At 35.0% G+C, this 14610-nt stretch overlaps 1 protein-coding gene across 2 annotated transcripts in view; it reads left to right on the top strand.

Moving 5' to 3' along the window:
- Positions 1-14610, top strand: part of EDIL3 (EGF like repeats and discoidin domains 3) — a 413457-nt gene that overhangs the window by 149293 nt on the left and 249554 nt on the right. The window contains exon 3 of one of the 2 annotated variants that reach the window (XM_011284414.3): positions 1084-1113. The exons of the other annotated variant lie outside the window; for it this stretch is intronic. Within the exon in view, the coding sequence (XP_011282716.1) occupies positions 1084-1113 (30 nt within the window). The remainder of the gene's footprint in view (positions 1-1083; positions 1114-14610) is intronic. 2 annotated transcript variants of the gene reach the window in all.

The raw sequence follows: 14610 nt of genomic DNA, 5'->3' as shown, positions 1-14610 counted from the left end.
TTGTGCACAGAGCAGAAATACCTCCTAACAGAGTGTGTCTGTTGGTGTGACGGTGAAGGGGTGGATTCTAGGCCAACTTGTGCAACAGTTGCAGATAAACTCTTGTTTTCACTCTTGCAACCACTGTGCTCCATCCTCCACATACGTGTAATAGTAGGTTCTTACCCTTGGAGTCTGCTCTTAAAAATTCCTCCCTTTTAAAACAGGAATCAGAATGATTCACACTTTGAGTTATGGTTCGTGTTACCTTATATCGATGTTATTTAGCGATGTCTCAAACCTGGCTACGAGGTGGTACCATTGAAAGAGATTCTGACTTGATTGGTTTGAGGCGGGGCCCAGAGTTTGACTTTCTAATATAGATTCGCGGTTGTGAGCCACTGCTTTAGCATAAAACTGTATTTTCATACTGTGGCCTCTCCTTTTATAATATCCATGTTTATCCTTGTCTGGGCTGTAGAACACGTGTGTCAAACCACACAGGGTCACCCTTCACAATGCCGGTTCTTGCGTGTGAATCACTGCTTCTGAATTTTGAAGCATGTGGTACCTGTGAGTTTAGTGTGTTTGTATGTAACCCCTATCTTATTTATAACTTCTACTTCATGGAGCAAAATTGTAATGCATTTTAATTTCTCTTTGCTAATAGAAAATTCCCACAAAGTGGTGATGGTGGGATATTCATATGTTATTTACAATTTATATTTTCAAATAATATTATTTATGATAATTATGATTTCCAATCAAACTAAATAAAGTCAGTCTTATTTGCAGAAAGGAAGGGAAAGCAAGTTCAGACAACTGAGTGGTCTCTTCTAATAAATATGTATCTTAGAAGATAAAAGTGTATAAATGTTCCTTTAATGTAAACTCTCATTAACTTGTCATTATCCAGTTATCTCATGACAGATTTCTAATGTATTCACAAAATTACAAATCAGGAGCTTGTAGTCTTTGTTTGAAAATGCAAAGTATATTTATGTTCAATTTCAATCTCTCTCTCTCTCTCTCTCTCTCTCTCTTTCCCCAACCTCACCCCACCCCACCCTCTCCCTGTCCTCGTCTTTTTTCCTCTTATCATAGCATCAGATGAAGAAGAGCCAACGTCAGCAGGTAAAGTTCCTTTTGTTGCTAAGATTATTTCTATGTAATTTAATGCTGTTAACAATAGTCCCTTCACCCTTTGAAGTGTATTTTTTCTCAGATTTCAACCAGGAAACTAGCACAGTTTTATTTACTGACTTTTTTTAAATTTCTTGGACCCATTATACCACCCCAGATTAAATGATGTTAGTTATAAGCTTTAAATTCAAAGAAAAAGAATTGAAAATGAACTGTCACAGAGGGAAACATAATGTAAAATATCACATCAACATTAAAGAATAAGGAAAATGGAGGGCACCTGGGTGGTTCAGTTGGTTGAGCGCTCGACTTCAGCTCAGGTCATGATCTCATGGTTCCTGAGTCCAAGCCCCATATTGGGCTCACTGCTGTGAGCCTGTCAGCATAGAGCACCCTCAAGATCCCCTGTTCCCCTCTCTTTGCCCCTCTCCCACTTGTGCTTTCCCCAAAATAAATACTAAATAAAAAAGAATAAGGAAAATGAGAAAATAAAAATATTAAGAAAAATGTCAAAAAATAATAAAATGAGGAGAAAAACTAAAATGATAAAATGCAGAAAAATAATAAAATGAGAATAAAAAAAGAGGAAAATGATAAAAAAGTACTTTCAGAAATATGATCTTCCCTGATAGAATAGTGCATTATCAAATATATAACTGGCACTGAACATGTTATTCATTTAAGTTTAAGGGTAAAAACCACATTGTTGCCTCAAACACTCACTTTATTTAAAACCAAATTTTTACAGTTATAAATTAATGATACTGAAATCTGGCATCATAACTCTGCTGGTCATCCAGTTAATCAGTATTAATCAAGCACAGGCTCAGGTTTGAAGTAGTTACTCCTTCATAGTAACTTCTATGTATCTATAGTACTTCAGAGTAACTACTGTGAAGAATACTAATGGTAGAGAAGGCATTGTGTTTCCAACTTGGTTCCAGGACAATGGGATGGATCAAAGAGAAACGCCAGGAGCCTAAAGACCAGGCACATTTGTAGGGATAAAGTAGGCAGCACAGCTCTTGTGATTAGCAATAAATAAAAGGCCCAGGCTAGCCAATCAGCAGTATCAGGAAAAAGGAGTCAATGTCCTGAGATGCAGGAGTTAGAGACTGGTCAGAAGAGGACAACCAGACCCCACCACTAGATTCCTTCTTAGGCAAGTAACTGAGGAAAGCAGTTGGGCCTGAGAGACAAGAGCAGAAAATGGTCACTGAAACCAATGGACAAAAGGCAACTTAGTTTTATAGGAAGGTGGCAGGGAGCTAGCCCAATTATTGGAACTTAGGTACAAGGTAGGGCCATTTTGATTCATAGACAGAATTTATTTCAACTAGTATGAGACTTCCTGATTTCTACCTTCCTCCAAAAGTGGCTGGGTGGGCATTTTTACCTTTAAGAGTAAAATCAGAAGATCAAAAATTCAATGGAAGGAAATGGAATCGACATAAATACCTTTGATAAACCCCGAGGATACTGTATTGTATGATACTCTTTATGATTATACTTCCCTTAAGAATGGAATCACAGAATTAGATAAACTCAATTATTCCATTTTCATATTATCATTTGTTTGCAGTCTGATTTGGATAAGAACTCCCTATCATTGTCTCCCAGTCTGGTCAGTATTGCGTAGCCTCTTTTTAGGAGCAACCTAATCACATGACTCAATAGCAAACTCATCTGTTGATATGACTCCTCTGCTGATATGAGTCTTTTTCCTAGTTTCTGACTTCTTTTTGCCCTACTTGAGGCATTAGTGTTTACAGGGTTGCCCAGAGACTGCATTTGCCAGCGTTAGTTTTCTCTTTGTATCAGTCCTCACTAGCACCTATGCTTTCCTAGCCCACCCTAATTCCTCTTCCTTACTTCCCACACCTTGCTTTTTTGCCTGCCAAACAATTTTGGTGTCATTGCAAAAGAATTATTAATTTTGTATGATGAAGATTAATTTTAGCCTAATGTAAATGATATTTAAGTATAATATAACTATTTCTTGGTGTAATTTCATTATTCTAAAGTTATTTTGATAATTTACCTACTAAGAAGGTCTTTTGGTAATTGCAACTGAATGTTTTTTCTCCAAATATTTATTTTACTTTAGAGTGATATGAACATCTTGGAGTTTAAATTATGGTTTTAAAATATTTTTGTCTTCAGATATGAGCAGATGTTTTTCTAGTGATTTTAGCACAGACTTTTAGAATAGAATAAATTTTTGGGACAGAGAGAGACAGAGCATGAACGGGGGAGGGGCAGAGAGAGAGGGAGACACAGAATCAGAAACAGGCTCCAGGCTCTGAGCCATCAGCCCAGAGCCTGACGCGGGGCTCGAACTCACGGACCGCAAGATCGTGACCTGGCTGAAGTCGGACGCTCAACCGACTGCGCCACCCAGGCGCCCCTAGAATAAATGTACTCTTAAGGAATATTTTAACCAAATAATTTCACATACAGGTTAGCACTGAAAAAAATTTGTCATTTAGGAAAGCAGGCATTCCTATATAAAAACTGCCAGCGGGAATTAAATGTTTTCCTTTTAATTTTATCGATGTATATAATAAAAAGAGTATTATTGTATAGTTGTATTAAAACTTTTGACAAAGTATTTATTATGAGATTTCTAAAAACTTGATTTTATAAGGAAAATGGGAAGTGGATTATGATTATTTTAGTCCTTTTTGGTACCATTTACTACAAGTTTTTTCAGCAGTTATTTTTCTTAAATGAATATTTATTATCTGTTTATGTGCCCTTTTCAGTAGTATTTATCAAAATATATCTTTTATTTAAAACTGTTAGTCAGAATATATTTATTTCATATATGGTTAATAATTTTCTCTACTCTTATCTTCTTATGCTAACAGAATTTATCTAGAATAATCTTTCCTAACCTCAGACTCATTTTATGGTCCTTTATTTTATATTTCTTTCCTGGTATTTCTTCATACTGCTTAAATTATCAATGAAATGCTATCTTTTATTTGGTCCCAAATTTTACCTGAATTAAACTTTTATATGTTCCCACATGCTATTTTTGATATCTTAATTCGACTCATATTCATCTTTCAAATCATATTCACAGCATAATTGGATAGTAACTCTTTCAAATACATTCTTTAATTTCCTTAAATTAAATAATTTTAATGTTTTTGTTAGGAGATCTGCCACTCCTCAAAATTCAGTATGAGAAGAAATAATAAAGTAAGTGGGGATGTTGCAGGTTCCTATTAGTTATGAATGTATGAATTATTAATTAAGAATAACTCTTATTTTAAGAAAATCTATACATGATCTATCAGTGTAGGTCCCTAGAAGATACTACTACTGAATGATACTATGTATTAAATGGTTGTTGGGGCTCCTGGGTGATTCAGGCCATGATCTCAGTTCGTGAGTTTAAGCCCTGAATCAGACTCTGTGCTGACAGCTCAGAGCCTGCAGGGAGCCTGCTTCAGATTCTGTGTCTCCCCCTCTCTCTCTGCCCTTCCTCTGCTCACATTCTGTCTCTCTCAAAAATAAATAAACATTAAAAAAATGCCTGTGATGTCGGATACTGTATAACAAATCTAAGTTATTTTTACCCCACAGGTACACACAATTGTATTAATTATAATTCCATAATGTGACAAATTCTCATTGTTCAGAACTGTTTCTAAAGAGAATAATAGGTTTCTATCTTGAATAACATACAGTATGAAAAAAATCAGAAAAATAGATAATATAACTCAGAAAATGAATGAGATATTAGATAGTATTTTACTTACATTATAATGCTACAAAATGATAGAGGCTTTTCTCTTTACAATAGAGCCTATTTGAGCCTATATTCCCATATCATTCTGTTTATAATATTTTTATTCTTTATCCTGTTTTCAGTTATTTTTTTCAAATATCCCTAATTTCTCTTATTGGAACTTCTAAACTACCACACATACAAAAAAGCAAGCACTTAAAATAACTACTTTTTTTGTGTTATTTTGTGGAGGGGGTGCATATTCCATCACATCTGCATTTCTCCTTATGGGGATATGTCCTGCTATTGAATGTAGAGCGTCTGCTTGCTAATCGTTCAGCTCCCAGTGTTCTGATGGGGTGTGTTAGTCTAGAGGAGCATGTATGGTAGCATCTGAGTTACTAGGGCAGCCTCACTGACACCTGTTTCAGGAACTACTGAAAGCTTTTATTTATCTTCATTGAATCTTATGTTCAGATATTTAAACATCTTATTTCAATGAGTATAAAGAAATTGGGGCACCTGGGTGGCGCAGTCAGTTAAGCGTCTGACTTCAGCCAGGTCACAATCTCGTGGTCCGTGAGTTCGAGCCCCGCGTCAGTCTCTGGGCTGATGGCTCAGAGCCTGGAGCCTGTTTCTGATTCTGTGTCTGCCTCTCTCTCTGCCCCTCCCCCGTTCATGCTCTGTCTCTCTCTGTCCCAAAAATAAATAAACATTGAAAAAAAAAAGAAATCTATGAACTATACAAATAAAAATTTCTTCAAACTAGGTTGTATGCCAAGATCTAATTACAAACTAGTGAGATACATATTTTTAGAGTGGCCACACAGATTCTGTACCTTCAACGGAGTCACCTTTACAGGTGACACGTGCAAGCCAATTATGTTGCTATTGCCCAGATAGTTTTTGGAAGCTCTCTTTTGAAATTTCCTTCAGAATCCTCTCATGACATTGTAACATAAATTATTTCTTTATAGTCTCAGAAGTGTGATACTATACTCGTCAGACTTTGGCCTGATAAATGTGCATTCAAAAACAATGTTGGGGCGCCTGGGTGGCTCAGTCAGTTGGGTCATGACTTCGGCTCAGGTCATGATCTCACCGTTCCTGAGTTCCAGCCCCAAGTGCGTCGGGCTGTGTGCTGACAGATCGGAGCCTGGAGCCTGCTTCGGATTCCATGTCTCCTTCTATCTCTGCCCCTCCCCCACCTGTGCTCTGTCTCTCTCTGTCTCTGTCTCTCAAAAATAAATAAATGTAAAGAAAAATTAAAAAAAACAATTATTCACAAATATTAAGAATGTGTGTGTGTGTGTGTATCTGTGCAAATGAAATACAGATCGGTTTATAACTTTGAAATGAAGTCAGTTTGCAACTTTTGAAAGGTGATACATAATATTTAGATTCAATTTCATAAAATAACACTCTTTAATAAAGTTAAGTCAGTGGCCGTTTCCCACTCTGTTGCACAAATCCAATATTCATTTATCTTTAAATTTCATAATGAGGAGAGGCTTTATAAACTGATTATACCAATACATTTGTCTGTGTCCTTTAAAATATTAAGACATCTACATTAGAAAATTGACTGCTACAAATGAGCTTATCTATATAAAATTTAATTTATTAACTATAAGGTATGTAAAATCAAGCTCATTCTCACATAAATTTCCTCATTCCTCTTAATTTATCTTGTCTTACTAGCTGTTATTTTAGCTCTCTACAAATACCATTTATTTTTCAAATTGATGAAGTAATTACAAGAATAACAGGGCCACAAATAAAAAACATATTTGAATGGGATCAAAATCAGTGAAAAAATGACACAGTGGAAATCTTGTAGCTATACAGTATATCAGAAGCTAAAATTAAAATCACAACTTACTGTTTTTGTTCCTGTCACCTCAGAAACAGAGCTTAATTCTTTTTCTTCTCTTGCCTAAGGAGAGATTTTTAATTGCTTTGTCACTTTTTTGTAACATTAAAGAAGGGGACTAGGTTTGTGCTTATATAAAAGTAGCTCTTAATACTGAACTAACTCATAATGACAAAAAATTATAATTAGAAAATATGGAATTTTCCATGAATGTAAAAGATAAAGTCTTTTTATCAGTTAGCTGTGTTAAACACTAAACTACAAAAGCCACACTGTTCTTTACATATTTGTAAAGTTAAAATTTCATCATTTACTTAAATGCAAAACTCCATTTGTGGCCTATTAATATCTGATCCCACTTGGTAGTGATGATAAACATTGCTTCCTGGATACAGTAGTTTATAATAAACTTATTGTGATCTCTGTGATGCCCATCAGAGATGAAGAGTGTAGTGATGGGGCACACCAGGGCATCATCATTTCCACTGGTTCCTTCTAAATATTTTAATATGTTTAATCTTTCTTTTTTAAAGTTTATTTATTTATTTGAAAGGTGGGGGTGAGGGGCAGAGAGAGAGGGAGAGAGAGAATCCCAAGCAGGCTCTGTGCTGTCAGTGCAGAGTCCGATGCGGGCCTCGATCTCACAAACTGTGAGATCATGACCTGAGCCGAACCAAGAGTCAGACGCTTAACTAACAGAGCCACCCAGGTGCCCCAGTATGTTTACTCTTTCAAAACATCAGTTTGGTCACGGAGGAAGTACACCCGAGAACACTATTTATCTACATACATAATAGAACACTGCCTAGCAGTGTAAGGATTTATAACTATGGTTTTATATATACAAATATGTATTTATGATTTGATACACAAACCATATATATATGCTTATATAGATAAGCCATGTGTATGTGTATATCTTTGTAGCTAAGCACAATACACAAGTGGTAACATTTTTCTCTAACTTTTGAAATATTCAGCTTTGGCCCTATGAAAGCTTTCCTGCTGTGTATGGTGAATTTTGTGATTTTTCTTAACTATGCTATAGATTTCTTTTAGATATCTTTCCTGTTTTCTTATGAAACATAATTCTGCATGGCTGACTATGCTCAATTATTCTACAACTCATACATTTTGAAAAGGAGTAATATCTTACCATATTATTCTCTAATGAACAAGAGTTGCTTTTGCATTCTGATCTTAGCACTTTATTTCCTTGGGGTCTGAAATAGAGCTTCACATTCTCTTTTTTGTTCGCCTTATATTTGTTACAAATTTTCTCCTTTTTTTATATGGGCATATTTTCTCTCTAGTGCCTGGAGCAACTATACTAATTATTTTATCAAGTATATTCTTACTCATAAAGATATGCTAAGCAGGCTTAAATATTAAAAACATATATAAAAACCAAAAAGTTTATTGCTATGATCTCTAAAAACCAGAAGTCTTTACTTGCAGATTTTTAGTGGAATAAGGAATAAATTATTACTTCTAAAGATTTAGCTTTATCCAGTTTACTGAGGCATTAATGAAAAGACCAAATAAAGCTGCCTTTTTTGTTTTTAGTGAGACAAAACTTTCTTATTGATAGATGTGTGATAGTGATATTGAACTGGGAGGAAAAATTAGTTGTTATTTAATTCTCTGTTTTATGTAGATAGTATTTTTTTCTTGTTTTCACGAAGATAAACTTCACTGTAGTATAAGATCATCATACCAGTAGAGAATTTGGGAGATTTTTTATTCCATATCTTTTTCTTTAGACAAGTTTAAGAAGTAAGTTATCAAAAAGGCAAAATAATATATTTGTAAATCTGTGAATATAGATACAGTGACATAATTTATCATCTTTCCCCCCAAAATACAAATCTTGACTTGAAATAAAGTTAAAATATTGTCAAGAAATATGTAACAAAAATTCCTCATAGTATAACTTGAAGATGTAATTTCTTCAATAGTATATGTTAATATCTAGCAATGCATGCATTCTAAAAACAGTTACTGTGTGACATGCTTTTGGTACATTCAATTCAATGTCACTTGAATAATACGAGATTTTATTAGCTCCCACAGAATTAATAATGAGTAGCCCAATGATGTCACTAAAAATCTGAGTTTTGTTTTTCTTTCCCCATCTTTTTGTTCTGTCTTCTGTGGTATAAAATTTATCTTCATTTCCATACCGGTTTCCCTTGGGGTGGTGATAGGTCTGCCAAAAGCCACTGTGGCTGTATGTATCTTTATCCAGAGAAGACAAAGAAAACAAAAGTCCTGAGATCCACCCTGGGGCACCTGGGTGGCCCACTTGGTTAAGCATCTGAATCTTAATCTTAGCATAGGTCTTGATCTTAGGGTCATGAGTTCAAGCTCCACCTTGGGCTCTACGCTGGGCTGGATACCTGCTTAAAAAAAAAAAAAAAGACTGCTGAGATCCACTGTAATTGGACAGGCTTAGATCTCTTCTGCCATCCCTAACACAACCAGCCAGTCAAACCCTTCCCTTGGAGCATAAGGTTGATTTCTGCTTTCTGTTAGGATCAGGAGCTAAGGGGCAGATACATGAATAATAATCATGGTACTGTTTTGGAAGAGAAAGGTGGAAATACATACTAGGTTAATGATCAGGAAAGCCAATAAGAAGTAACCATTGTAATACCTCTTTGTCATTTTAAACTACTTGCTTAGTTTTTCTTTTACATTTTAGTATGTTTTTCAGGTTATTGTATAAAAACTCTTAGGAGAACTGCAAGCCCAATTGTTGAGAAATACATTAGCACACATCTCAGTCATACTAAAGTCTGTATTCATATTTGCACTGTTATACATCATGACTTTTAAAATCTCAACCTCACTGTATACTTTATTTTTCTCTCATGTGCTTAAAAATGTATGCTTACCAAAACTGTGTATATCTATTATCTGTTTTGAACTTTCTATTTTGCTTTAATGATCTGTTTCTATAGAAACACCTAAGTTTACTCAGCTCTAGTTCTTACATGCTACTGACATAATCTTCCTCTCTCACATTTCAAAAAATGACAGTTATATTAAATTTCATTGTCCCGAAAATTTCTAAGAGTATTAGATACTGTCATTACTTAGCTTAACCCAGGATGATATTATCTTATTATAGATAAACATTTTTATCATGAACTTATAGTCAAAACATAATAATTTTATATTTAGAATATTAGAAAATGGCCATTCAAATTTAGTCAACTTTTTAAGCTTGGTGAAAAAAAAATGTGACTTAATCTTTGCATACATGTTGCTACAGCTTCAAACATTCAACTTTTTGTAACTCACTTCCATCATAATGTTGCAGAATAACTCCAGTGGTATAAATAAATTTTTTATTTAGTGTTTGTAGATATTTCATATTATTTCAATTAATAAGGTAGATTTTGTGCTATCAATGTTTAGGATTCTGGGAGAAAAACCAAAACTGAAACCCAAGTTAATATTAAACTCAAATACTGAAAAAGCATCAAATTTTAAAAAATGGTAATAGAGGCATTCAGTTGGAAATGGAGAGTGTATCAGTCAGGATTCTCCAGAGAAGTAGAACTGTGTGTGTGTGTGTGTGTGTGTGTGTGTGTGTGTGTGTGTGTGCGCGCGCGCGCGCGCGTGTGTGTAAATACATAAAATATATGATTTAAAGAGATTTATATTAAGGAATTGAGGCCAATTCAGCTGGAAACTCAGGCACAATTTTTATGTTACATTCTTGAGGCAAAGTTTTATTCAAGGAAACTTCAAGTTTTGCTCTTAAGACCTTCAACTGATTGGATGAAGCCCATCCACATTATGGAGGGTAATCTATAAAATCAACTGATTGTAGACAGATACAAAATATCTTCCCAGCAACGTCTAGACTACTATGTGGTCAAGCAACTGGACTCCATAGTTGAGCCAAGTTGACATATAAAGTATAACCATCACAGAGAGCAAGTGAAAATTATGTCAATGTAAAATATTTTAATTCTCAATAAATCTATTTCAGGAGAAACAGATAAAGCATAATTTGTAATGTTTAATAATGTGCTCGTTGCTGTACTAGCTGTATAGACTTAGACTTTGAGTTTCTTTAATTTTTAATCCTCCCTACATTGGATGGATTTATCTTTAAGGCCAACTCCATTTTCTGGGCCATTTTTTTTCTGTCTCAAGTTTCACCTCAAAATGTCATACAAATAAAGCACTGAGAAATATTAATTTAAAATTCCAGGGTTTTGTTCGTTCAAGGAAGGCATTAAACTTTCTGGTTCATGGGTGAGATAAAGCCCTCCATGGACTTGGAGGCCTAAACCTGTGATTTTATCTTCAGATGAATAGCCATCCCCTGCTTATAAAGTATTTTTGTTTTATAGCTTTAATTTTCATCATCTGTAAAATGGGATAATAATAGTGCCCACCTTATAAGTTTGCTGTAAGGATCAAACATAATGATACACTAAAGCGCTTCCCACTTGATGCCCATCCTACAACATGACAGGGAATCTAAATGTTTTTGCTTTCATTATCATAAGGGTTGTTTGCCTTATTATTATTATTGTTGTTGTTTTGATTATGATTATTTGTCAGGCAATTTTTGGCGTGTTCTATGCACCGTATTTTCACAATAAAGGTATACAGCTTAAAGATAAAATACATCTATATCTCTATATCTATCTGTCAATGGATTGATCCATCTATATTTCTACTTAAAGAGGAGGACACTCAATTTTAAAACATGAAGAAATATGCCCAAAGTTATATAATAAACAAGTAACAGAAGCAAGATTCAAATTCAAGTTTCCCTAAGACAACTTGTGCTTATTCTACTTCAGCAAACTCTGCCTTTTTATTCACTTATAAGTAGTTTTAAATAACATATATTTCTTTCAGTTGTGAAAGTAATACATAGCTATTCAAATTTTATGCATATATTATAAAACGAAACCTAATAGCGTGCAAAATATTACCTATTATTTTAAATGATGGTCTGATTAGTATAGTAATTCATGGACCTTGTGGACATTTTTTTAAAAGAATAAAATAGGAAATGAAAATCTGAGTGCCTCTATCCATATTCGATATTTGCATTTTAAAAGATATTCTGCTTTAATCTAGCAGTTCTTACAGTCTTCTTCATCCCAAAGGCTGGGGATAGAAATTGCATATAATTTGTACCCTTCTACATTACCTCCCGGGATACATTTTCTAAGACCACCACCCTGTCCTTTCTTTTCTGCAAAACCAACACAAATCCTGGGCACAGTCTACAATAGCCAGGGCTGTGCACTCACAGATCCACCATCTGATGGCTTCTCCCGCAGGTATCTGCCTGACTGCCTCATCACATCTTTCCTGTCTTGATCCAAAGATATCTTCTCAGGGAGGCCTTCTCTTTGTCTCTAAAAAGGTTACTCCTTCTCCACCTTGTCAGATCTCCTAGTATGTAGCTCCTACATATACAGCTTCTTTATTGTCTATCCAGGCTGAATATTAACTTCTGAGGCTTAGAACTTTTTGGTCTATTTTATTCACTACTGAATCTCTAGCTATTATAGCAGATGTTTGGTATATGGTAGATGCTTAATAAATACTTGTAGTATGATTGGATTAATTAATAAAGTCAGCCATACTGATTTTGTGCTAATTTCAAAGCACTATCAACCCAAGAACATACACAGTTCTTCCTGTCAAATGAAATAGAGGGCTGATAATAGATGCATTTCCCCATTTAAGAAATTAATAAATAAAAGAGTGGCACTAATGATTTGCTAAGAATCTTAAAGATGCTTTAAAATTACTAAAATCCCTTGACATTGGTCTTTGTTTTTCTGCTTTTGTTGCAATAGAATAAATGTGTTTTTCTTGGTAATTCTTTCAGTGTGGTGTCCTAACAATGTTAGTAATTTAGCCATAGTTAGTAATTACTATATGGAAAATGCAGCAGTGATATTAAGAAGTCTCAAACCTGACAACAACCACAATCCAGTGCTGGGCATGGGCAGGAGACTGGGTGGCTCAGGGCAAGGAGGCGGAACGCAGGGCCCTGCACACATGGGCTGGGCAGGCCTGTGGGGCCACTGGCCACTGGCTTGGACTCCAAGAGGAATGTGCAGGGACCTGCCGTTGTTTAGTATAATCACTTAGTCATGATCTCATTGTTATTGATTCCTATTAAACTCACAGGCATGTTCAGGAAATATTTTTTAAAGTTGCATGGACAGTAGATTTTTTAAGTCTTTGAATAGCACATTTAAAAATAAACTGTACCTGGGCATAGTATATTTGGGGGATACACTTAAAAAAGAGATATTTACCCAAAGAAAACCTTCAACTGCTAGAATTCACCAAGATTTAGAGATTCATTTCCTATTGATTCAGCTTCTCTAAACAGGAGTCTAAATGAGAAATATTCACTATTTTGTCTTCAATTTAAGGGATATGTTTAACATGATATCCATATATATTCCTATCTGATTTTCTCCTTCTCCAGACATAAATTTAAACAAGAAAATATCCAGTATTTTTCATCTAATTTAAACAATATCCAGGATTTTTATCCAATTTAAATAACATTGTTGGTTGTTTCAAACACATACTAGATGCGAACCAAACCATAAGAGACTCTTAAAAACTGAGAACAAACTGAGGGTTGATGGGGGGTGGGAGGGAGGGGAGGGTGGATGATAGGTATTGAGGAGGGCACCTGTTGGGATGAGTACTGGGTGTTGTATGGGAACCAATTTGACAATAAATTTCATGTTAAAACAAAAAAAGAAGATAAAAAAGGAATGAACAATCCAGTTCTTAAAACATTAAAACAAGGAATAAAACCCATTGTACATATCAGCCAGTGGTTTGTGCCAAAGCTTTAAATATTCTACAGAGGACATGTGATGCCTGTCTGAGACAGAGTCCCTGAAATGAATACATCCCATAACTTCATGCTTAGAAATGGATTAGGAGGAAATATGCAAGTACTAAGCTACTAATACAAGCAAAGCTAAGGTAAGAATAATTGGAAAGTGAACAGATAGGGCCGTTTCCCTCAGAATTATAGCATTCTGCACCTTCACCTATCTAAACACATTGTTTTACACTAAGTTTTATTTATACAATTCTCAAGAAAACACTGAAAATTCTGATGCATTTTGAGTTCCTATGATACATCAATCTTTAGTCTGATATTCTTTAGGCAGAATACTCAAGGAATTTGTCTACCTTTTGAGATTGCGAGAATCCATAGAGCTATAGAAGTGGGAGATAAGCATATTTTTAAGTAACTTGAGTTTTCAGACATGATTTTATTTTCAGTGTCTTTTATGTCTGTCATCCAATTACTCTGTGATCCCTGACACTTGGGTGGGTGGTAGGAGCTTGAGAGATAAAACTATTGATTCTCAGTAATTTTATTCTTATTCTGGAAATGAGTGAGCCAAGAAAAGCTGGTCCCTTAAGGCATTCTTTCATTTTACTCATGAAACCTGTACCTGGTTTTTATGACCCATCATGCCATGCTTCTTCTCCCTAGGAGATACCAGCCTCCTCTGTTCCAAGTCATACATGCTGTGCTTATCTCACTTCAAAGCTTTATTTCACATTTGTCTGTTGAGCATGCTTTTCTTTCCCTTTCATATCTCTAAAACCTATCTCTCTTTCACACTCATGAGGTGTGCAGAGGCTATAGTTTCTGTCCTTAAAGGGATTTGAGTTCCTTTATTCCTTTATTATGTACTGGATGTGCATTAGAGTTGTTTTTCCACTTAGGTTGGGGACTCAGTCTTGACTATGACTCAGTCCCTGTATTGCATTGCCAACAATGCTGAATATAGTCGGGGATGAATACCTGGGCCATGATCAATAGACAATATCATAAAAAATA

Source organism: Felis catus, chromosome A1, assembly GCF_018350175.1.
Source record: "Felis catus isolate Fca126 chromosome A1, F.catus_Fca126_mat1.0, whole genome shotgun sequence".
NCBI lineage: Eukaryota > Metazoa > Chordata > Mammalia > Carnivora > Felidae > Felis > Felis catus.
The sequence above is the reverse complement of the archived record's forward strand: the minus strand, read 5'-3'. Positions and strand labels throughout refer to the sequence as shown.